Source organism: Scardinius erythrophthalmus, assembly GCF_964197995.2.
Source record: "Scardinius erythrophthalmus genome assembly, chromosome: 13".
Taxonomy (NCBI): domain Eukaryota; kingdom Metazoa; phylum Chordata; class Actinopteri; order Cypriniformes; family Leuciscidae; genus Scardinius; species Scardinius erythrophthalmus.
The window spans coordinates 8,015,419-8,041,075 of NC_138233.1; the positions used below are offsets into that span (position 1 = coordinate 8,015,419).

A 25,657-nucleotide genomic window follows, 5' to 3' on the forward strand; every position below is an offset into this window, starting at 1 on the left:
TTATAAATATTAATTTCAGATATGTATCATAAATGTTGACAAATCTATTAAATCGTGTCGCATGACAGTATTGACATGTGAAAGATATATTTAAATGATTTATAAAATAGCAACCAAGCCAAAGTAAATGCCTCTGAACACGTGCAAGTTAATACAAAATAATTATTTGATGCCTAAACTTTTATGTTCTGTGCCCTGTTTTGTCCCAGTATTCAAGAATCAGTGATTTCTAAGTTTTTAAATAAGTTATGAAATAAGTCTGAAAGAATACCTTTTTTCTTTTTGTGAAATGACGTTCACTGCTCCATTTAGTGAACATCTGTCATATTTCATCAGAGTACGAGTCCCCTCATGAGTTCTAGAGGACTGTAAAATGTCACGCTCTCGAATAAATGGATAAACTGCAGCCAGGACTACCTTGTTATACCATGTTTGCACTAATGCCTGTTCTCTGGTGACTGTAAAAAGGATAAGGAAAAAAATCATCCGAATGGATGTTGTTTATAATGAACATATTTCATACGAAATACTGATAGTCCATGAAATGTCTTCCCTAAACATGATGGATTTCTTATGGTTCTCAATAACATTGTTCCTTATTGTGACTTTATGTCATTCTGTAAGAGATGGCTATCTGTCAAGCTAAGTATAAAAACCTACAAGGGGGATTTTTTTTTTTTTGGTAAAGTCTATAATATTAAAAATAAAAAAAAATCCCCATTTGTGTAGTTGTGCTGTTAAATGTTTGTGTACTAAATCCCTCCCTTGGGGATTGTGTAACTTTTTAAGACAATAAAATAACATGACAATGTTTATAACTGTGTAATCTCTGTTGAGGTCAATGCCATGCTAACATTTTGGTGTCATGTGAATTGCAAAGCTTGAAAGATAATGTTCACATTGAGGTAAACTACCACAAAGAACCACTAGAGAGCGCTCGACAATCTTCAAAGCATTGACCTTATTCCAACTAACACATGTATGTGATAGAAAATAATTCCTGCAAGGTTCAGGGTTGTACATGGTCAAATTAAGATGTTTGACTTTGGACAGCAATACAAAAATTTTTTTTTTTTTTTTTTTTTTTTTTTTTGCTAATTGTAATCATCCAAGACTCAAATGTGCAACAATTCAAGTTCCACTTTTAACTTTGGTATACATAATATTTTGTAAGAAACACTAGCCAACACAGTGTGTCAAAACATTTTAGAAACCTCTGAGGTTAACATGTTCTCTTGCTTCATTTCCTGTTGCGATTGCTTTCATCATGGATGTTTTGTGCAGTTTAAAATGGCTGAAATTAAGACTAATTTAAGCCTGAATATTTCTCGATTATTGAACTTATTGAACAGCGTGAAGCACAACGGACACATTTGGGAGTTTATTCAGCAATACAGGTTTGATAATGCATTAGAGATACAGCTGAGAGATTCATCTTTTCTAACACAAAACCTCAAAGAAATCTTTCATTGTGTGTTTGGAAGAAGCATCAGCAACTTTTTCCCATGCATCCAAATATGCTCAAAAATGAGGAAGATGTGGGGGGAGGGAAAAGAGCCACGCTTACATTAACGGAATGATCACAATACACTGTGCAAAATTCATAGTGTGCAAAATCTGGTTTCCAAGACTAGTAGCTTAAAAATATTCTGTAAAATGCACTCGGAAGTCCACGGTTGAAAATTGTTAATTGCTAATCTATTCAGCAGGTTTAAAAGTGAACACGACACAAGCTCAATTCAGTGTTTTTGGAATTCAATTAAAAGTTATATAATTAAATACAGAACAACAAAACTAAAGTAAAGCACTAAATATTTAACTAAATTATCTAAAATCACAACACGGTTTAATATTTGTATCAGTAACATGGTAAACAGTGTGCTGTTATCTTGTCCTTTGCTATTTGGTTATTTGCTGTGTCCGTAACATCACTGCACATGAGGATCTGAGGTAATGTATGTTAAATTCAGCTATTCTGAATGGAATGATAGATGACTAAAGCACATGATCTCAAGAGGAAATACTTCACATTTTTGAGCTACGGAGAATTATGTGCTTATATGGATGAAATATGTTCAAAATGTGTTTTAAAAAATTGTGTTCACGCGTCACATGATGACAAACCTCTGTAAAGAATCATCGCATGTTCAAAACTGGTTTGAATTTTTTTGTATCCATGCTCTTTTGTGTGTGTGTGTGTGTGTGTGTGTGTGTGTGTGTGTGTGCGCGTGTGTGTGTGTGTGCGCCTCTTAATTCACAACTGCAGATGAGCACATCTTGTTGATTCCACACAGTTTGGATCCTCTGTACAGGTAATAGTAACCCTATAAAAGAAGTATAGGAAAGACTTTAACATTTATGTAATAATAGACATTACATAGTCTACAGACATACTTATAAGTTATGAGCAGGACCAAATGTTGTCAAGAATTGTTATGTGATGATTTTGGCAGAAAGTCTACATGTATAAGTAATGTAATACTCTAATCATGGCAAATAACACAATTTTTAGATACTTTTCCATTAATAATTTTCTAACAATCAAACTTAGTAAACATGTTAAAGTGCCCCTTTATGCTATTTTCAAGGTTCCTTATTTTGTTCTGGAGGTCTCCTACAATAGGTTTACATACATCTAGTCAAAAATCACTTTCTCATAATATACACTGCAACATCCCCTCTTTTCTCACAGTGTTTGAAACGGTTTGATAAAGGAATTCGGTCTCTCTAAACCCAAGCTTTCTGAAAGTCTGCTCCAATTGGTCAGATTATCCAGTCTGTTGTGATTGGTCTACCACTTACTTTGCGCGTCAGAAAACCAAACAAAACAAATTTGCTTTCGCAGCTCAGAAAACAGCGTCTTCTCGACATGTCGACAACACGAACCAAACTCTGACCCTCAAACCCTTTAGTTGTAACTGAGACTGGAAAAGTAGACGTGGTTCGCGGGCAGCCATTGAAGACCACAGGCTGGAATTATGCAAATGTGTTACAAACCTATGTAGGTTCGAGCAAGAAGTAAGACTGTAATTACTGACGACTCGTTTCAGGCACTTCAGAATCTATTCTTTCTTTAAGGAGACAATAACTTGATTTATCGTGCACTTTGCAGAGCTTTTACATTCACAACCAGCTATGTTACACACTGCATGAAAGGTTATATTCGAAAAAGCATAATAGGGGCACTTTGTAAACATCAGTAATGTTTTTTCCAGCATCAGAGGCTGTGCATTATCAATTTGAGCATGTAATTAATTTTTAGAGCTCTGCTATTTTCTTAATAATACATGGCATGTGTGACTGAGATACAAGCAGACATGATTTTATTTGCACATGTGATACTGCACATTCAGGTGACTTTGTTTTTCATACTGTACCTGCTCTCCATAGTCCTCTCCCCAGCTGTTCTTGATGGCCCAGAATGGAACGCCATTACCTGCACACAAAAGCAGAAAAACTGCATCACTTCGGGCAGTACGTGACTCGGTTGGCTGGTTCTACATAGCTGTAAATGTCTACCCAAGGTATTTTGAAATGGTCATTTGCAAAGCCTTACCGTTAAACGCCTGAAGTTCAGATCTATATCAGTACAAACCATTTAAATCAAAATAACTCACGTTGTCCGTATCCCACAAGCAGCACAGCATGATCAATCATCCAGGGGTTGCAGAAGATTTTTAGAGGATGAGACACTCCCTTTCTATAGAACTAAAGACATCAACAAAATAGTCTAAAAAGGGCAACTTCAGGAAGTAACCAGGTAAAACAGGATTTTGTTTTTGTTGTACCAGACATATATGCTTAAGTCTACATTAGCACCAGAAACGTGTGCTTTTAAAAAAATCATATATCATTTATATCCCTCATTATTACATCCTGTTGTATAGTATGCTGAAGTGTACTACAAATGTAACATTTTATCTAGGCAATATATTTTCATAACACATTTATCCAAGCTAACAGTATAATTTTCCATTGTTCATTTGTGTTACCTGCATGGCAAAAGCATTGAGGGCAGCAGACACCGGACCATTCTCAGCCAGCCAAGCAGCAATAACTACAAGACATGAGAAGAATCAAGACATTTTAGACTAAAAGACAGACTGGAAACACACACTACTACTGTAAATGTTTTGGGGTCAGTAAAAAAAAAAAAAAAAAAAAATTGTATTCAGCAAAGATTCAATTGACATGACTGTAAATAAATTTATAATGTTACAAAATATTTATTTCAAATAAATGCTGATCTTTTTAATTTACTGTTTATCAAAGAATCCTGAAAAATATTTGTTTCCACACAAATAAGCAGCGCAACAGTTTTCCACACTGCTGATAAATGTTTTTTTCGCAGCAAATCAGCATATTAGAATGATTTCTGAAGGATCATGTGACACTGAAGACTGGAGTATTGATGCTGAAAATTCAGCTTTATACAGTTATATTAAATTGTAAACATATTTTAGCAATTTTTCTATTTTACTGTAATTTATCAAATAAATGCAGCCTTGGTGAGCAACATTCAAAAAAATCTCACCAACCCCACATTTCTGAACAGTGGTGTATTTCCCTTTAAACACTGGGTGTGCTATAAATTTCAGTGGTGCTGCATATTTACATTTAAGTAAGATTAGCTTATAGCTCATATTTCTTTCCAAAAGTTCTGATAAAATACATTTGATATTTTTAATTTCCTGCTTTAATTTCCTCTAGTGCAGGTATTTCCCTCATCAGTGTTGTTTTAATGTTTTTAATTTAATTGTGTTTATTATTTTCATCTCTCTCACTCACCGTTTTCATCGTTGGGCAGCTCGACAGAGTTGTTAATGTAGGCGGCCACCTTCACTGAAGAGAAATCACAACTCTGCTTTTTTCCCGTGTAGCTGTAGTCTGTTTCTGTCTCAAGACCTCCTTTAGGGGTGAAAAAAAGAAACCACATTTATTTAGGACATGTTTACTCTTACAGATTCCCTGTAAGTTATTTGCCTTCTTGCCTCCGCTCTGTTATTTCTTACCTAGCTTCTCGATGGCTTCATAAGCATTAGATGGCAGCCCACCTCCACATGCCTGGTCCAGCCTATCACAGTCCACTAATTCTGTTATGTAAAGAGGTGAGAGTAACAAAGGAATTTAAACTCGCATTTAGAATAACACTTTTTTTCCTCCCTGTTTTATCTCATGTTATGTATGGTGTTTGCTAAGGCAAGGCATTCATCTGGAAGCATTTGTGATATGAACATTGACACCTAAAATCGTGCAGCTTGTTGAAGAGAGGTTTGCTTTTCCTTTTCTACATCACCCTAGCACAATGGTGGAACAAAAAGTTTGGGGTCGGTAAGAAATTACTATTATTATTTTTTAAATAAGTCTTATACTCATCAAGGCTGCATTTTGATCAAAAATACAGTAAAAACAAATTGTGAAATTGTTCTAATATGCTGATTTGTGAAACTCTTTGAAGAGAAAAGTTCAAAAGAACAGCATTTATAATCTTTTGTCACATTTATACTTCTAATATTTTTAGTCACTTTTGATCAATTTAATGCATCTTTGCTGAATAAAAGAATTAATTTCTTTCAAAACCGAAATCTTACTGACCCCTTTTTGAACGGTAGTGTAGTACAGTATATATTTACCCTGCTCAGAGAGGGAAAGCAGCTCTCCAGTTTTCTTGAACCACTGTCCCTCGATGTTTCCAGTCACAGAAAATGCCCAGCAAGAGCCACACATGCCCTGCAACCGACAGTCAATTAAAACAATTATATAATAAACCTCTTCATTCAAGTTTAACTCTGCAGACATACAAAGCATTCATATTTCGCTGATTCACTCATCATTCATCATATTAATCTTCATTCAATGAACCCTTATCCCATTGTAAAGCACTCTGAGTGAACTGTAGCATCTAAAAGGCTATATTAAAAATCAATGCTTCATTCAATTACACCTACAGTACTGATTAAAGGGATACTTCACCGATTAGCATTAAGCTTTGTATTCATTTGTATTCATGTCCCCCTGAGTCGAGAGATTTCTGTATTGTGTGTCTGGAAAAAAACATCCGATGACTCCAAAAATTTTAATTCTGCATCATCGGAGGCTTTTTTGTCCAGAGGTGAGAGACTACAGCCAGTAGGAGGAGCTCGTTCCGCATGTTTTCAACCCACCCATAGGGGGATCTCACGATAAAACGGCGTCTTTTCAGTTTCAAGTCAACTAGTAGCCTAGTTGTATCATTTCTTCTGATACTGCCCTCTGTAACCGGTGGCTTGGGAGTGGCCTCGTAGGGCAGCGAAGCAAGTGCATTCTGGGAGTTGTTGTCTTTAATCTACATGAGCCAAAAATACATTTTCTGGCTTTTCTCAGTCTAGAAGGCACCAACTTCTAAAATAATTTCACATTTCTACTACATAAATTACCCAATTTAAATACACATTCATCTTTCCAGCAGTGAAATATCCCTTTAATTCTAAAACGGCTGATGCGAGTTCATCTGGCAGTCATACCTGGTTCTTCACAGAACTGACCGCCCCGTGATCCCTCCAGTCCCAGCTGTCAGGAGCGGCCTTGCTGGACGGGGTCGCTGGCTTCATCTCCTTCTTCAAACTCCACTGACTCAGCATTGGGTTCAGGTACATCATTCTGAACTCATCCTCTACACACATCGATGTGATTAGTACATTATAGAGAGACTTGCACATGTGTGTGTTTTTGGGACAACAGGGATGCACATCTGAATTATAAAAATGTTGATCTTGTCACTCTAAAATTGGCCACTCCTCACTAATTGGTATTTTCCCTATATTTTCCTGAGCAATAAATGATCATCTAAAAATCCATAAACATACCTGTGAGGTCACTGAACTTGGTGACCCCGTACTCAGCTGACCCCTGTTCCAGGGATTGCAGTGTTTGTGCCGTTTTCATATTCTCCTGGAAAATGCGCAAACGCTTCTCTGCCTCTGTAGAGTTTAGTGGACCAGTGGTTAATTAAGCACTTTTAATTGTGTATATGCAATACAAATAGACATTAACTGACATACTAGTATAGAAAACTTATCAGTTTACATTATGGTATCCATGTGATGGGTATTATACATTAATATAACTACAAATCACTTTAATATTACTATTTATGAGTATCTATTTCACTGTAAACTGTACAGGTGTGACAAATTCATTGTAATCTAAAGTACACGACCGTTCAAAGGTTTGGGGTCTGTAAGATTTTTTAAAGTCTCTTAGTCTCACCAAGCCTGCATTTATGTGATCAAAAATACAGAAAAAACATTAATATTATGAAATATTATTACAAATTAATATAACTATTTTCTATTGTAATATATTTTAAAATGTAATGTATTCCAGTGATCAAAGCTGAATTCTCTGCATCATTACTCCAGTCTTCAGTGTCACATGATACTTAAGGAATCATTCTAATTGCTGCTCAATAAATATTTATTAACAATGTTGAAAACAGTTTTGCTGCTTCATATTTTTGGGTACACCCTGATACATTTTTCAGGATTCTTTGATGAATAGAAAGTTCAAAAGAACAGCATTTATTTGAAATAGAAATCTTTTGTAATATTATAAATGTCTTTACTGTCACTTTTGATCAATTCAATTCATCCTTGCTCAGTAAAAGAATTAATTAATTAAAAAAAAAAAAAAAATAAACTACTGACCCCAAGTTCATATTTGTGTCTTACCTTCTTGGGAGCTGTATGTTCGGTTGTATGTGGTTATAAAGTTTTTAAACTGGGTCAAAAGCTCCACAGTTTCCTGAAAACGGCAAACAAAACAAAAAAGTAATGCATCACGAAAAGCTCACAAAACATTTAATTAACTGTTGCCAATAGTTTATGGCATATTTTAAGTGTACATTGCATTTACCTTCATGGGTTTGCCATGGGTTAGGGGTACAGAGGCAACCTTTTTGAGCTCCTTGGAAACTAAATGGAAACAATATCAAAGTAACTACAAATGCATGTTGGGTAGAAAACCATTAAAAGTGGGTGTATGATAAAATAACTTTAATTCCTGTCTTAAAACATAATAATGAGTATGCATGTCTGGTTTACACCACAGCAGTATATCATGTGATGAAGATGATTTGGACAGATCTGCCATCTGTCCCAGGCTACTGACCCGCAGGCTCGCATTTCTGTTTAAGCAGGGTGGATTTACTTTCCCAGGGAATGTCCCAAACCTCAAACAAACAAACCTCCGTCTGTGGAGAGACAGAGAATGGGTGTGATTTAGGAGAGAGAATGTGTATAGTAAGTTTACAATGGGCAAGTTCAACTTCTGCCAAAGTGGTGCTTGAATGAACAAAAGCATGGGGTCATCATACTGGATTTGTGCTACTGAATGGAATTGTACATTTTGAACATTAATTAAAAATGCATGCATGCTAATAATGAACACACACAAAAAAATCCCACCTTAAATGGTTCATGCAGTGCATTTTGACTATTAAGAGTTTGCCATTACAGACTCTGAGTAGTGACGTTTTATATGGATTAAGGATTAGTGTTTGCTAACCTTCTGTTTGTGGGGCTCTGGGAAAAATTCACAGGTGTCCACAGCGCTCAGCTCTAGGGATTTCTTACACTGAGTGCTTCCAATCTCTACCATAATACTGTACCGTATACCTTTCACCAGCTGTGGAAGACAGAAATTAAAGACACAAATCACTCTTTTTGAATAAGGGAATAACTATGGCTCTGTCATATCAAACTTCTATAAAGAAATGATGGTAGCACTTCTGATTTGTTAACACTAATTTACTAACAATGTGTAATATATTTTTACAGCAACTTTTGTTATTGTTAGTTAATACAAATGTTCATGTTAGTTTACAGTGTTAACAGATACAATTTCTGATTATAAAAATGTAGTAGTAAATGTTAAGATTAACGCAAGATAAATAAATGCACAAGTACTGTTCATTCTTTGTTCGTGTTAAACAATGCATTTACCGAAATCGTAATACATTGGTTATTCTATAAAGATTATATATTTCCTTGATAACGATTACTTTTTAAGAATAATTTATGTAACAAAATACATACATTGGTTACACACAACAATTATATCACAAACTGCAAGTATTTGTGGTATTTATACAACAGTGGGCTTTAAACGACCTTTAAATATACCGTCCTACAAACATTGGTAAATGTTCATAAGTGCGCAGCTTTCCTTTTATCTACTGTAATAAACTGCTGCGCAAAAGGCGCGCAGTGTTGTGCTGCTTAAATCCGCTCAACACTGTTATGTATGAGGCCTCTGCGCATGCTCTGCGCTTGTTTACGTCTAATCACATGAATGCGGTAAAAATAACTCCTTATAATAAACTTAATGTCCAGTATCGGAATAACGAATAGTCGTCATAAATGAAACATGAACCATAATAATAAAAACAGTTATTATATTCTGTCTGCAGTTATATTGTATGCAGAATTACTGGTTTTGAATCCGTTAATAACATTGTTGTATATATTAGAAATTTCAAACGGATGATTTATACATTTACGTTACCTGTTTGCTGGCCGACAGGATTTTGCTAACACGGCGTAAATGCATCGCGTTGGAGCCCATATTATATCGTTCCTCGGCAAATTTGACTGCTTTCATAACCCCCGGGTCAGACTCCGACAGACGGACCGGGGACCCCGGAGCTCCGATAACCGGGCGATCCGTGCCATCTTCTATACCCAGAACCAAAGCGACCAGCACGCAGCAGGCGATTACGGGGTAACCGCGGATAAAGGACATGTTGTCGAGCTCTCGGAACAGAAAGCTGCGGCGTAAGATCAGGCTTTTGTTTTGAGAATGAGATCGTAAGCCCGCAGTGTTTAGTTGCTCCACACGTCAGTTCAGTCTCTCGAGCCGCCCCGCACAAAGATGGACGACTGATGATGTGATGCCCCTCTCTGTGTCTGGGCGGGGCATGCTTCTTTAAAAGCTGAATAATAATAATAAAAATAATAATAATAATAAATTGTTTGCTTGTGATTATAATAAGACGACAACTATTGGTAACAAAGGAAACATTTATTATTTTCAAGATAGTGGGAGGTAACGGTGGTATTTCCAACAAATAATTTTTTTTTTTATTTAATCTATATTTAAATAATGTTTTATCGATAATTCACTCTTCAAAAAACATAAAATCAGTGCAGTCACTCCCACTAGACGGCGTAGGTAGGATACATAAAACTCAGGAAATATAAAACATTCTTTACTGCCCCCTGTTGGTCAATGGATGGATAGGTTCATTATCCAAATTAATGGCTGCTTCCATTCCCGAAACGAGAAGTTCAGCAACGAAAGCTTACAGACAGGAGTTTAAAAAATAGTTTTCGTACAGAAGAATTATACGAAACAAATGCAACTGCAGTAGCACATATATCTTATTGCTGTATTTGTGAATGACAATATCACAACAAGTGAAAATATGGAGTGTCAACCTCGAGGGAGAAGAGGAAGAGGAGGGCGAGGAAACCGAAATGAAGAGGTGGGGGGAGAAACGATCATTCATTCGTTATGTATTACGCCATTATGTCTGTGCACTGTAATTAATTTGTTATTTCTGTTTTGTGTGTCTTTCAGAGCAGAGATGTGCGCCTGTCTAAATCTCTAACTTATGTATTACGCCATGGTGCCAATAAGATGGGTTTTCAAATGAACTCGGGTGAGAAGTGATATCCACAAACTATATTATTATTCTCAACACTCCGTATGCTTACAACATTGTTATTTAGGTATTGTGTGGAATGAAGTTCTTGTGGAGGAATCTTAGCACATGTTTTGGATTTAGTTTTTTATTTATTTTTTTATCATCCCTGTTGTCTTCCTGTAATTCTTATGTGACCTTGTCCTCAGATGGCTTTGTATTTGTGGATGAACTTCTCGCACATCAGCAGTTCCGGTCATATTCAGTGGAGGATGTGGAGCGAGTGGTGGCCACCGATGACAAACAGCGATTCAAGCTTTGCAACCACGCTGAGAATGGTCGTCTTCAGATACGAGCCAATCAGGGTCACTCAGTGCAAGTCAGTGTAGTTCAGAAGTCACGTAAAGTCTACGGTCTTAATTTAAGATATATAGGTTTAAAGTAGTCAAGTAAGTAGACATCAGAAAATGGGTACACTGGTCACAAAGGCATGGACATGGTCAGCAACAATAATGTACAATTGGTACTAAAGGGCCTAAAGTGTGCCAATAAAATATCTCCCCACACCATAGGGTTTATGCCCAACATTACATGAACAAACAGGAAAACAGATCTCAGTCGGAGAAAGTCTTAACGGCAGTACTTCTGACTGCTATGTCAATGGACTTTTAAGGTAATCAGCTAACCTAGCTAGTTGTTTTTATTGTTTCTGTTTGATTTAAGTAATTAAATGTTAGTGAGAAGAAAAAATGTTGCTCGCTCCTTTGAAGGTATCTTGAGTATAAATTTGTTCCTGTTTTACAGAATACGGAAGTTTGTTGCACATAACCCCATTACATCACCCCCACCAGCCTGAACCGTTGATACAAGGCAGGATGAATCCATGCTTTCATGTTGTTTACGCCAAATTCTGACCCTGCCATCTGAATGTCACAGCAGAAACCAGACTCATCAGACCAGGCAATGTTTTTCCAATATTCTACTGTCCACTTTTAGTGAGCCCGTGTGAATTGCCTTAGTTTGCTGTTCTTAGTTGACAGGAGTGGCACTGGTGTGTCGTCTGCAGCTGTTGTTCATCTGCTTCAAGGTATGACAGTCGTCAAGATCTCAAGATATGACTTGAGATGCTCTTCTGCAGACCTCGGTTGTAACGAGTGGTTGTTTGAGTTACTGTTGCCTTTCTATCAGCTCGAACCAGTCTGGCCATTCTCCTCTGACCTCTGGCATCAACCAGGCATTTTCACACACAGAACTGCAGCTCACTGGATATTATTCAGACCATTCTCTGTAAACCCTAGAGATGGTTGTGTGTGAGAATCCCAGTGGATCAGCAGTTTCTGAAATACTCATACCAGCCCGTCTGGCACCAACAACATGTTCAAAGTCACTTAAATTACATTTCTTCCCGATTCTGATGCTCAGTTTGAACTTCAGCGGATCGCCTTGACCATGTCTACATGCCTACATGCATTGAGCTGCTGCCATGTGATTGGCTGATTAGATATTTGCATTAACAAGCAGTTGAACAGGTGTACCTATTCAGGTGTATGTATATATAATTTGTGTTATACAGTACAGGCCAAAAGTTTGGAAACATTACTATTTTTTATATTTTTGAAAGAAGTTTCTTCTGCTCATCAAGCCTGCATTTATTTGATCAAAATATATTATTACAATTTAAAATAATTGGTTTTCAATTTATTATACTTTAAATTAAAAATTATTTCTGTGATGCAAAGCTGAATTTTCAGCATCATTACTCCAGTCTTCAGTGTCACATGTGACATCCAGTCTATCACATGATCCTTTAGAAATCATTCTAATATTCTGATTTATTATGAGTGTTGGAAACAGTTCTGCTGCCTAATATATTTGATGAATAAAAGGTTAAAAAGAACTGCATTTATTCAAAATAAAAAAATATTTTCTAATAATATAAATCTTCTTTACTATCACTTTTTATCAATTTAACACATCCTTGCTGAATAAAAGTATTGATTTATTTTAAAAAAAGAAAGAAAAAAAATTACTGACCCCAAATTACTGACCAGTAGTGTATATTGTTGTTACAAAATATTTCTATTTTTAAAAAAATTGCTTCTTTTTTTTTTATTTTTTTTTTATTTTTTTTACTTTTTATTCATCAAAGTATCCTAAAAAGGTATCACAGGTTATGAAAAAATATTAAGCAGCAGAACTGTTTCCAACTTTGATAATGAATCATCATATTAGAATGATTTCTAAAGGATCATGTGATAGACTGGAGTAATGATCCTGAAAATTCAGCTTTGCATCACAGAAATAAATGATAATTTAAAGTATAATAAATTGAAAACCAATTATTTTAAATTGTAATAATATATCACAATATTACAATTTTTTTCTGTATTTTTGATCAAATAAATGCAGGCTTGATGAGCAGAAGAAACTTCTTTCAAAAACATTAAAAATAGTAATGTTTCCAAACTTTTGGCCTGTTCTGTACTAATCTAGTTTATACACTGAAATGTGTCAAATAAATAAATGTAATGTAAATCTTACAGATTCTTTGTGCAAATTGTGTGATTTATGTATTCATTTAACTTATCCTAGAATGTGTCTCTTCAAGGTTAAAGATCTGGAGTTGAGAAAGGTTGCACTTGATGATCCGGACTATCCAAGAGAAGCTGTTCATGGCTCATACATGAAACACTGGTCCTCTATACGCAGTCAGGGCCTCAGCAGAATGACCAGAACTCACATACACCTGGCACCTGGGCTACCTGGAGAAGGCGAAGTCATCAGTGGTGAGTGACGTGCAGTGCACATTAGATTATTTTCTAGAAATCTAAATTTCATGTGAGTATGTATGTATTTAGGCATGCATTCATGCACAACAGATTAGGATAGCAGAAAGCAGTCCTGACCAAGATGTGTTTACAGAAGCATGCAATTAAACATATGTAATTCAGGTCATTTACAGTTCAATGACCTCTTTTCTGTTTATAGGTATGAGACAGAGTTGTGAGTTGGCTGTGTATATTGATGTTGCGAAAGCTATGTCAGGTATTAAGAAATCATTTTTAAAACCAGTATAAAGATAATATACATTTAAGAATTATAGTGCAGAAGTCCTAATGATCTCTCTCTCAGATGGGATTGAGTTCTTCTGGTCCGAGAACGGTGTGCTGTTGACCCCCGGAGATGCTGCTGGGTTTTTAGCACCACGCTATTTCTCTCGAGTGCAAAGACTAAAACCCTCACGTGAGTCACTTTCACAGCCAGATCATAAACTTACTTAACTCCTAGAGACAGATTCATTTTCTTTCCATGTACTGTAATTAAATAAATATGCATTTGATATTTTACAGTGCATTTGGTGATAATTCGATTTTTTCTTACAGCTTGTGAAATTGAACTACAATAGCTGTTGGAGAAGATCTCTTTCTGACTATAAAACCAAAAATTGGAGATGTTCATTCGACCTATCTAAATAAAAGCAACAAAATGTTTCATTTGCACAATCAGGCTACATTATTTATTATCAGGGTTGATTAGACCCCAGAATCAATAGAAATAAGACTGGATTCTGATAAAATGAACAACACCCCCAGGTGACTTTGGAAAGGATTCATGGGAAGACATGTACATGTTGGTCTTTTTATTTGTGACTTTTAACTCTTGTAAAACTGCTGTGCAGTTGAACAATGGTTAGCGAATATGCTCTGTTAGATTGAGTCATGATGTTCATGCAGGAAATTAACAAATAAGGGAATAGTGTTGGTGCAGTGTTAGAATTACTTCATTGAAATACGCTATTTATTACATATTTTTAGTTTAGTTTTTTTTTTTCAGGTGTCTTGTAATCCAGGGCAAGGACAACATTTTTGCTTTAGAATTTCATAAAGTCTGCAGCATATCTGATATCACACACATCTGTGTGTGTGATGTTTTGCATACAAATTGTCAAGTGACATCCTAAGCCTGTTTTATTTGTGGGGCAGTTTCCCCCCCACTGCATATTTGTCAAAAAATAGAATATCTAAATACACTGACCTCAAGATAGAGATGTGTCATGTTACTGCAGGGGGATTTCTGCTATCATATTTATGTACATTGCGCTAGACAGAGACCAATAACAGGCAAAGATGTTTTTTATTAAATGCTTTTGTGTTGTCTTATTAAAATTACCACAGTTTTCTGTGAACTAGAGTCATGCTGGCTTTCAGTTGACTTTTCAGACACAACTACTAGAAATTGCTGCTTAGCGAAACTATTTCTATTCTAACCAAGTTTTGTAAAAGCTCACAACCATTCAGTCAAAGATATTAAATATCAGATGCAAGTCTCTAGCTTTAATTCATGGTCATTGAGAATTGTTTTGACTGTCCATCAGATGATCAGAGACCTATTCTTGGTACTGTCAAGCTGCTTCTATCAGTAGTGTTGTGTGAACACTAAATCCCTGCATTGCAGAAGTCCTCAGCATTCTTTCACCATAAGGTGGTGGACTAGTTTATAACCACATGAAACAAATGTACTTTGATGCTCTGAACAATAGGCACAAAAAATGGAAAGGAGAAGATAGCTTATGTCACAAGTTAAAGTGGTCACTAGGTTAAATCACTGATGTTTAATTACATTTTTTTAACTTGTAAATAATTTTGAATTGACAGCATTTTTAAGCTCAAAGCAATTAATTATGATGTATTTATCTTTTATAAGGCTCTTTATATGAAAGTGCCTGCTAAATAAATAGATGTAAATGTAAGGAAGAGTTTTCAAGAGCTGGATGTTGCAATCTAATACTACAGGAAATTCAGTTGGTGTATATTTTGTAAAGTTGCCATTTTCTGTCCTCTGTGTGTCTCTAGGCAGCCTCTCAAAGCAAAGTTTCCCCTAATAGAAGAGGTCTAAAATTAGTGAACCTCTATGACTGTCTTGGCCTAGTGTGTCAGATTCCTTTCACAGACTCTATCTATTCCATCGCAGCACCTGCTCCTAGCTGTAACACCCTATTAAGCTTGGCAGAGATATGCACCTATGTCCAAGCATGATTAAAAAAGCTTCAGGTCAGGTTTGTGTCCTTTTTCTGTGTATGCTTGTGTCGCTTTAAAAAAAAAAAAAAGTGGTGTCAATTAATGTTTGAAATAACCGGGCTCCGTGAGCTCAGACAGGGCTAGGGTGCAGCAGTCGTAGCATTTTTTTTTTTTTTTTTGGGCTTAGCTTGAGGGGCTGGACATATCTGTGCACTGAGTGGCCTGTTACGATGAAGGGTCAGTTTGGCACTCGAAAACTAGATCCCCCCTGTTGGAGCCTCATTCACAGCTCGTGGTACAGTGCATAACTGTCCCCTGTAGATGTTCTCTGGAGGGACTGTTCCATTCAAACTCGCCATGTGGACAGAAAACACCAGAAAAGGCAAGTATCATATCTGATTACTTTTATGTGAACTCTGATATCTGCATGTATGTTGTTACATGTTTCACCTTACAAAATTACTGTATATATTTTTGCATCAGTTTGCATGAGGTATGTTTGTGAGTAGTTATAAGAGTAATCCTCTAATCTGATTAGTAATACTGTTTACTATTATTAAGCAGACTTTTGTATGTGCAAAGTAACTATAATTTGCTCTCAGAAGATGAACTTGGTGTATAAAGCAACTAGAAAACATTTTGTCATGAGAATTATATTCTCTTTACAGTAACAAGTTTTCATGACTGTTTCTTTTGATGTTTCAGGTCTGAAAACATTCAACATTTGCTGAATGACCAATTCAGGCATTTATAAATGGCTCAAGTGTGACAACCCAATGCCTGTGCTATCTGAAGTGAAGAAATGGAGCGCTGGGTTTTAGAGGGAGAAAGCTACTCTTTCCTTCGCAGTGCTCCACAAACGTTCAACCTGCAGAGTCGTGAAGGGCCAAATCGCGTGGAGATTTTTGACATCACTTCAATCCCCAACCATCATAATGCTATATCTGAAACAACCTGCCTATGTGACATTTTTGGGGATGACGGCGACTCGCCATCGCTTTCCAGTAGCCCAGCCTCTGTGACATTTGTCAGAAGAGAAGTGGATCAGCCTTTTCCAACAGATGATGCCAATGACTCTTCAGGATCTTATCACACTGCCAATGGATCTGACTTAAGCGACAACACTGAAGTCACTTACAACACACCTTCTCCAAAAAATATACTGGATTTTTCCACATCGGAGACCAGGGAATCACATCCACATTCAGATGAATCAAACATCTTATCTGATTCTAAAAATGGACTTAACCCACTTGATTACACACCACCTGCAACCAAAGTGAATGTTAATGACCTTTCACATACTGGGAACATTTGGAAAGAACCTCAAGTGTCAGTGAGCGCTGCCCCAGTGAGTGAAAAGAAATGTACAAATGCTTCTGAACCACAGGACATGGATTCAACACCATCTATAAATCAAATTATTCCAGAAAAGGATCTTTCTAATCCTACATCTTGCCCTTCAGAGAAAGAACCTGCCACTTTTGAGCAAGAAGAATTTATTACAGCACCTCGACATAAAAGTACAAGCCCATTTTTAGATAAACAAGACTGCATACCTATATTTGAGTCTACTAACTGTGAACCCTTGGCAGAATATCCACTTGAACAAAATAATGTGGTGTCTTCTGAGAGCAAAGAAAATATGAACTATCATAGTCCACAAGAGGAAAACGTTCTCCTTGCACAAAGGATGATTATCAGTGCCTCTGCGTCAGAACTGTCAAACACTTCTCCAACAGACTGCCATCCTATTCAGGAAATGTCTACTTCACCTGCAAACAGAGATATTAATATCCTACCCATACCCAGTGTCATGCCAGACCCCAGATTAAACTCCATCTCCCCTGTAAGCAGGGAAATTAGCTCCACACCTGCATCCACAGGTAGATCTTCACCTGAGCTGCTGAATTTGTGCTCCACTCAAGTGGGGAACACATCAGAGTTTCCAGACTTGGAAGACACTTATGGTGCATCTTTTTCAGTATCTACATCTACCAGTGATAATGTGGAAATGGATTCCCTATCTGTGTCTGCAATTTCCACTGAAACAAGAGGACAGGTGTGCTCATCCATAGATGGCAGAGAAAGTCTGGAATCACCAGAGATCAATGAAACCTGCTCTTCTCCTGATCACTCAGCACCTGCTTACTCACCAGAACCAGTAATAATTCACTCACATGTGGGTTACACTATCAGCCCATCACCTACAAATGAGAGAATGATTTCTTCAACTGAACCTGAAGCCTCATCATCCTCCCCTGTAAGCACTAAGATTTACTACCGAGATATATCCTCATCTCCTGATCACCCAGAACCAGCTAACATTCACTCATCTCTGGGTTACACCATCAGCCCATCACCTACAAATGAGAGAATAATTTCTTCAACTGAACCTGAAGTGTTACCATCCTCCCCTTCAAGCACAATGATTGACTACAGAGATATCTGCTCTTCTCCTGATAACTCTGAACCTGAAGCCTCACCATCCTCCCCTGTAAGCACAAGGATTGACTACAGAGATATCTGCTCCTCTCCTGATAACTCAGAACCAGTAAACATTCACTCTTCTCTGGGTTACACCAGCAGTCCATCTCCTACAAATGAGAAAGGGGTTTATTCAACTGAAACTGAAGTCTCAACATCTTCCCCCTGCTGTCACGTTGATAACTACTCCTCTTCTGATCACTCCGTTTCAGCTCAGTCATCAGAACCGATGGGTTATACCATCAGCCTGTCACCTACAAATGAGAGAATGGTTTATTCAACAAAACCTGATGATCTGCCATCCTCCCCTGCCATCACAGAAAATGATTACAGAGCAACACCAACAAGCAGTAGAGATTCCCCGCCTGCGTTAAGGAGCATTACCTCCACTCCAAACAGCAGAGAACACTACCTTACACCAGAGCCCATTTCGCCAACCCCTTCACCAGAATTGAGATCAGTCACCTGCTCACCTGAAATCAAAACAATATCTTATAGTGTTCTGCCACACAATACAAATTCCCCTGTGATTGGAGGCATCACGTATAACATTTCACCAAATGAAGATTTAACACAATCACCTGTGGTAGAGACAACGGTGTCTGGCAAATCCTCTGAAGCTTCCAACTCTCTTTTTGGAAATGACACCTCTGTCTCACCTACCTCAAGGAACTTTTTGTCAACACCAGAGAGTAGATCAAGGCCCTCATCAACTGCATCAGACCATACCAGAGACACAGCACTATCCCCTCATCTCCAAACCGAGCCTTCCATCCCTCTTGAAAAAGCAGAAAATCTGCCTTTACCCATAATCTTTAAGGAAATGAATCCTCAATCTCCTAACCCAATAGACAGTGATCATTTTAATGACGTTGCTGACACAGAGACCTTCAAAAGCAGTCCATCTGTCCCAAATGAATGTGCAGGCGGTGGACCACAAATTCTTAGCCAAATGCAGATCTTGCAAGATTCACCATCTAAACCTTCAGGTTTTGGATCGTCCACAGTAAAAATGGAGCAAAATCAGGAAATTGTCACTGACAACACAACAGATTTAACTGTCTGTGGAACACCTGCCTCTCTGAGTCCATGGGCTTCATCTGTGCCAATGCCAGTGACATCTGTAGAAAAGAAACAATGCCATATTGAGGTTTGTGGTAGCAACAAGGGAACAGAAATGTTGGAAAATGATTGCCCAAGCAGTGACAAGAGGCAAAGCCAAGTGCCTGTAGCATTAAGAGAAAGTCCAGGGGTTATCAGTAGGGACAGTGGCGGTAAATTTGATTGGCAGCCATGCAGGAAAAAGGAGGAGAGTGGAAAGAGGGAGGGAGAGGGGGAGGAGACTATGAGAGATAGTAGTTACAGAGGGCAACAGGTTGAGCTGTCATTCAGTGCCAGGAATAGAAAAGGGCCTGCAGGCCACAGCCCAGCACTCTCAAGTCGAGACCCAAAGTCGGGAATTCCAGCTCGCTGTTATTTTGAGTCGCACCCAACAACTCTGCAGCAACAGAGTCCGCTCAGAGCTCAGGGCTCACAACAAGAGAACAAGGAGGCTCAAGTCAACTGGTAAACACAGCAGTGCAGGCTTTCTTTCTACTGAGTATACTGGTGAGAACTCCAGCATGGGAAGTGAGTTAGATGAAGCAGATAATGAAGTAAAATGGTTTACAGATCTGGCCTTCAGAAGTCTGTCTAGCCCTCAGGTGGATTATTTGGATGTGTACAATTCAAGCCACAGGTCATCAACAAATGTTTCTCAGCAATCGACCGTAGACAGCCCTGGTGCTGTTGCATGGATGACCTACGCAGACTTACGTGGCTCGGCGTTACATGAAAACGATGGCTCATCTTTTCTACCCCGTGACAGCCTGGACCCAAACAAACACTTTGAAATGGGGAGTTTTGAGTGTGTGGATGTTGCTTTAGAGAGCAAAGAAGAGTCCAGTAGAGGAAAGAGAACAGTACCTAAAAGGCAGATTCAGCTGTTAAGGCGGAACACAGATGAAACAAAACATAAAGGGAACTCTGAAAATGTTTTGAATTCACCCTCAACAAGTAGGCACTCACAAAACAACCTTGTTCGTCAACATAGCACACCAGCTTTTGTGCAAGAGGAGTTTTCCAAGGAGGTACCAGATTCACCACAAAATTACAGGAAAAGGACATTGCAGAAGTCTGTGTCTTTAGATGATGGCTCCCCTAAGACACAAATGGCATCTTGCATTATCAAGAGCGTGTTGTCAAAGAAAATGCAAGATGCGCAAAAAGACTCACCAAAAAGTGCATCTGGAGATAAAAGCAAACGTCCTGATGTCAGCCCCAGCTCTTTTGATGATGTACCAAGTGACATGGAGAGGCATAGTTTAAGCTCTAGCCAGCAATCTGAATGTACTTTTTTATCTAAAGATGTTGCTGTTGAAGGGGAGAGATTTTCACATCGTCAGCTGAAAAAGTGTGCCCCAAAAGTTCCCCCAAAACCATTCTTAAGACCTGCATTCTTTAACACTGAGGAAGCTCAGGTTGCTGGCAACATTACAAGGGAAGAAAAAAAGCCTATAGTGGCCCTTACATCAGTTGAAGACAAAATACATGTGAAACAAAACAGCAAGAGTAACGGGAAGGAGGGAGGAGGGGGCAACCTTGGAGAGAAGTACAATAGTGACTCAGCAAATGCCAGTGTCAGAAACACAAGTCCTGCTGTTGCCACTCCAGCAATAAGCATGCAGAGCAAAATGACAAGCAGAGAGACAAAGCGCCAGACGACACCAGAAAACCAGGAACAACTGGCTGGAAAGAGTGTATTTATGTCAAAAACTCCAGAAATAACTTTGAAACCTTCCTCTAACAAAGGGAAAATTACATCTTCTCTGAAAGTGTCTCTATCCCCTGACATAGAACATTCCAGAGAAATGTCTGAATCTCAGTCAATGGAGAATGCTGCAGAAGATATGAGCACCAAATCTAGTCAAAAAGTCATAGAGACAGAAGAAGATGATGAAATCAACAAAAAATCTATTATACATAAAGTTAGGGATGTGAGGAAGTTAGTAAAAAACACATACAACCTCTCTTTCAAAGCGTCAAATTCATCTTCTACTGAAGACACAGTCATTCAAGAGAAAAGAGAGCAGCCGCCACAAACTACTCCAGCCTTACACATTGAATGTAAAGCCATCAGTTGGAAGGACAAACAAACATCGGGTAGCAAAACAATCCACTGTCAAGTTGAAAAACAGCCTGTTGACATATCAAAAATATCACAACCATTAGTGGGCATAGATACAAGAAGAGATGCTGACATCCCTAAAATAACACCCAAAGCTTCTTTGTCAAAGACAGAGTCACCACGAAAAGAATCAGATTCTCACTCTACAATCATAAATGGATTACCTGAATCAGATAGTATCACTAAGAGGTCTTATACTCACTTTGATCAGAGTACTACAATGCCGCCTAGACCTCCTAGTAAGGAGCGGGAAATTTCTGCATTAGTGGTTCTGCCGGATGGCACATCCAAATCAAAGACCTTTGATCTTACAATCCCTGACTCAACTCAAATGGAAGCTACAAGCAACAGTCACTCTGTATCCATGCTATTGAAAGAGAAAGGGATGCAGGCTGATATTGGAGTGTGTGATGTTCTTACAGAAGGTGCAAGTGCTACAGCTAAACATGTTAACAGGCTTGAGGTACCTGTACAGGCCTGTTTATCAGAAGGATTTTCTAGTGAAGCACAAGTAAGGGCAGAAAATACAGCATTACCTTGCAGTCCAACAGCTCTTGTCAACAATTCTTCAAGGACATCCCGACAAAGTGAAAGTCCTAAGGAATCTTGGGAATCATCAAAGGAACAAGAAAAGAAGAAAATAACTGCCACCACAACTATTACACAAAATCCAACTTATCTAGCTACATCTGACAAGCCAGAGGTGAGGTCTTTTTCAAGTAGTACAAAAAATAATGCCACACCAGTGAATGCATCAAAAGAGATTGAGTTACCAATACAAGTGAGGTCAATATCGACTGATAGGCTAAAGCCATTTGTACCACAAAAACCCAACTATAAACAGTCATTTGCAGAAATTAGGTCAGTGTCAAGTGATACACCAAAAGCAGATGCTCAAGCATCATCTGTTATTAAGCATCAAACCAGATTAAGTAGTGAGTCGAATAAAAATGAAACACCAACCGTGATACACAAGGATCAACCAAACGATGCTTCATCAAGAGATACAAAAAGACTGGCTGTATCAAGCAACAAACCACCACCCATCCCAGTCACAACAACTCCAAGTACTGTGCAGAAATCCACCACAATGACACTGGCCAGTCTGGATCAACAGCAATCTTCTGCTTTCTTTCAAACTACCAGCACTTGCCAGCAGCAGGCCCCATCATTCAGTCAAGACCATTCAGTGTTAGATAGTTCCTTTGCTTCTAACTCATCAGGAGCACAAGCCCTTGGCCACACACAATCTGTGACAAGAGCATCATCTAATAATCGTTTTCACACAGATGACTATCTTTTCTATGCTTCAGATGATCCCCCCAGCTATGATGAGCGAGAGAGTTTCAGCCCTCTACGGCTGTCAGACTTGCCCCCACAAAGGCCTTGCAGGTATCATCCAACCACTAAGCAATCTCCATGCTCCTGCACACTAAGTTCCCACTCACATCAAGGACATCCCCACCACAGTCCACAGGAACGGGTCCCAGCAGCCTCTCGGTCTCCAGGCCAAGTCCTTACCTGTCCGGGAGCTCCTCCACAAGCTCAAGTTCGTCCTCAACAGTGCAGACCAGATGCTCTACCTGTCTCCAATACCACAATACCCCACGGCTCAGCTTTGATTCAGCCTCTACACAACGCACGAGCCTGTCCTGTTTCAAATTCACAGTCCTACTGTGATGACCAACCATCAACTTCTGGGCTGCTTTCAGACAGACGCCCAGCTAATCATCCTTCACCTCAATCGGCAGCTTCTGCTCCCTATCATGAGTACTCTCATTCAGCTAATATGTCTACTCTGGATCCCAGGCCTCAGTTGTTTAATCCCCAAGATTTACCACCATCTTTTGCTCATGATTACACAAATGAAGGCCCGGGTGGAGCCAGTGTATTGTATCCAGAGAATGCAAGTGGGCTCAGCTGTGGCCAAGGTCCTCGTCGTGTTCTTCTTGATCCTGAGACTGGAAAATACTTCTACATTGAGGTACCAATGCAGCCACTCAGAAAAATGCTGTTTGATCCTGAATTGGGCCAGTATGTGGAAGTTCTCATACCGCAGCAGGCAATGTCCCACTCAGGCCTGTATCCACCAGCTGCACCACCCTACTCCTCTTTGCACAGTCCGGGGTTGTTTGCACCACAGTACCTACCTTATGCAATGCCATCTTACCCAGCAATCCCAGGCAGTGCCCAACAAGTTCGCCATCCGGAGCCGCCTCCTGTCCCCACCACACTTCACCAGACTTCCTTAAGGTATGGAAGCCCTGCGAGCCAGATGCCAAAAAATGAACCCAAAGGCCACTCATCACTGGATCAAAGCTATCTTGAGAGCATGTATTATATCCCCACTGGGATGAATGCAAGCCCAAATTCAACCCCTTCAGACTGCTACCACAAGGCAACTTCAAGCATGCCTCCTTCAGGGGGAAGAAGAGCATGAAACAACAGTAGATACATGGTCTGTTTACATTTGGAATCTGTTCTAGTCAGCAGCGTTTTTAATTTAAGCTGTATTTTTAAAAGTCAACAGTTGTAAGACAGTATTAATGCTGTTTATGCTCATTTTATTTAAACAATTACTGTAAAACACAATGTTAACTGCTCAAAAAGACCCAAAACAGCTTTGCTGGTGTTTTTCTGTTTGCTGTTTTCCTGACATTTATGGTTGTCGGTCTCCTCATGGTTGTCATTATCTGATATTATTTCACTGTATTATTTGTACAGTATCTAAGTCCTAGACCTTTCTTGCAAAGGCCAAGCTTATGCAATGGTAGGCCTTATCTTTCAATAGCTTTCATGATTCAATCAATGCCGCCTTTGAAAATCTTTAATAGTTTATTTCTGAAGGGATTTGTTGTTACAGCTATAGTAATGTGTGTGGCATTTCACTTCTAAGTTAAGTGATATTTAACGAATAAAAGTGACATAACTTGTAATTGCTTTGTGCGAAGCCTTTCATGTGCACTGGGATGTGCAAGTAAATCCTGTACATTTGGGTGGATGAGCAAACTCCTGGTATTAAAATCACATATTTTCTATCATCAGAGGATTGCCATTTACTATTTTTTACACATGTATACTCCCCATTAAAGATAACTGTCTGCAAAAACCATGTCTCAGATTTTTCTCATTAAATGATGTTGTTAACTGCCACATATGACCTATTTGAGTAAGAGTAAAACTAAAAGCTATAGTGTCATTTAACATCTAAATTACTGCAACATTATTATGCCCAGAGGTAAAAGAAGTTTCCAAGTGTGGGAGAACCACACTTGCCAGCCACGACACGCACAATAGAAGATGACTCACCTTGAGTTTAGGGCTACTGCTGGGCTATTGTTTTTATCTCAGGATGACATCTAGTGGACAAGGTCAAACATTCGTGTCCATCATTATGCTTTCTTTCAAGAATGTTAATCATGTGAATGATTTGATGTGTTTTTTGTAAGAGAAAGTTGAAACAAATATTGTCATCATGCTATAACCATTCCAAGAATCAATCAAATTTCAGATAAATGCAGATGTGTAGGCTATACATAATATTTATAAAAAAAAAAAATACATTTCCATTACCTCTGGGATAATTTTGTCAGCTGAATAAAACAAGAAGAACATGTGTTGACTTTGGTGATTTATTCTGGGTGTTTCTTTTATTTGGGTGTTCAACATGGCTGATGTGACATAATGGACCACCATGGTCTTAGCAGTGACGTTTTGTGAAAATGTTTCCACTTATTTGAGCAAACAGTTCAGTCTTCTCCCTTCTCTCAAACTGCAGCCGCACCCATAAATGACTGCATTTGATTTCCTGACCTGTCTGATCATACTGTAAGAAAGGCTGATGGAAGTGTCTGTGTGTGGGCAGACAGCTTTGTGTGGGGGAGCAGGTCTTAACCCTGTTTGTAGGGTGTTTGACCGAAAACAAAGACATTCAAGTCTGTCTATGACTTCATTCAGGATCCTCTGAGCAGACAGCCAAGGGGAGTAGAGTGGAAATAAAAACAAGAGTGTCTTTACCATAAATGTGTCCTTATGTGCTGAATGGTGAGTCAACTGAAGAACTAATAAATGCAACCACTTAAATATACAAATACTTTACATTATGTTAGGGCTAATGTCATCCAGCTGGCCAATCATTATATTTGTGTGTGTGTGTGTGTGTGTGAGAGAGAGAGAGAGAGAGAGACGTAAAAAAGGTTATTGACCGTAAATAAAGGTTAGGCAAAATTCAGAATTAAAGAATTG

General features: G+C 38.4%; 3 protein-coding genes across 3 annotated transcripts; 2 read left to right on the plus strand and 1 right to left on the minus strand.

The window, feature by feature from the left end:
* Positions 1-1,094: 1,094 nt before the first annotated feature.
* ctsf (cathepsin F) lies at positions 1,095-9,946 on the minus strand. Its single transcript, XM_081382458.1, has 14 exons — positions 9,544-9,946; positions 8,545-8,664; positions 8,149-8,230; positions 7,894-7,952; positions 7,710-7,782; positions 6,846-6,959; positions 6,504-6,652; positions 5,634-5,730; positions 5,013-5,093; positions 4,789-4,908; positions 3,993-4,057; positions 3,618-3,708; positions 3,378-3,436; positions 1,095-2,324 (listed from the first exon to the last, which is right to left on the minus strand). Exons 1-14 carry the CDS (start codon positions 9,778-9,780, stop codon positions 2,250-2,252), a joined length of 1,422 nt encoding a protein of 473 aa, XP_081238584.1. The 5' UTR covers positions 9,781-9,946; the 3' UTR covers positions 1,095-2,249.
* A 312-nt stretch (positions 9,947-10,258) lies between these two features.
* trpt1 (tRNA phosphotransferase 1) lies at positions 10,259-14,173 on the plus strand. The gene is made up of 7 exons (XM_081382147.1): positions 10,259-10,522; positions 10,618-10,699; positions 10,891-11,060; positions 13,290-13,467; positions 13,670-13,726; positions 13,814-13,924; positions 14,065-14,173. Exons 1-7 carry the CDS (start codon positions 10,463-10,465, stop codon positions 14,085-14,087), a joined length of 681 nt encoding a protein of 226 aa, XP_081238273.1. The 5' UTR covers positions 10,259-10,462; the 3' UTR covers positions 14,088-14,173.
* Positions 14,174-15,859: 1,686 nt separating this feature from the next.
* On the plus strand, positions 15,860-24,510 carry LOC308700335 (uncharacterized protein). Its single transcript, XM_081381930.1, is given in 3 exon segments — positions 15,860-16,081; positions 16,405-19,664; positions 19,666-24,510. Coding segments are annotated over 2 exon segments (7,350 nt in total). The 5' UTR covers positions 15,860-16,081; positions 16,405-16,501; the 3' UTR covers positions 23,853-24,510.
* Positions 24,511-25,657: the final 1,147 nt, after the last annotated feature.

What these genes read in the sequence shown, in the direction of transcription:
- ctsf (XM_081382458.1), bottom strand. Translation starts at nt 9,780, where the DNA reads ATGTCCTTTATCCGCGGTTACCCCGTAATCGCCTGCTGCGTGCTGGTC. An exon ending in CAGAGCCCCACAAACAGAAG is followed by an intron (nt 8,231 to 8,544) that starts GTTAGCAAACAC and finishes GTCTCTCCACAG; the next exon opens with ACGGAGGTTTGTTTGTTTGA. An exon ending in GCTGCCCAACGATGAAAACG is followed by an intron (nt 4,058 to 4,788) that starts GTGAGTGAGAGA and finishes CATGTCTTGTAG; the next exon opens with TTATTGCTGCTTGGCTGGCT.
- trpt1 (XM_081382147.1), top strand. Translation starts at nt 10,463, where the DNA reads ATGGAGTGTCAACCTCGAGGGAGAAGAGGAAGAGGAGGGCGAGGAAAC. An exon ending in ATCAGGGTCACTCAGTGCAA is followed by an intron (nt 11,061 to 13,289) that starts GTCAGTGTAGTT and finishes TGTCTCTTCAAG; the next exon opens with GTTAAAGATCTGGAGTTGAG. An exon ending in TGTTGCGAAAGCTATGTCAG is followed by an intron (nt 13,727 to 13,813) that starts GTATTAAGAAAT and finishes TCTCTCTCTCAG; the next exon opens with ATGGGATTGAGTTCTTCTGG.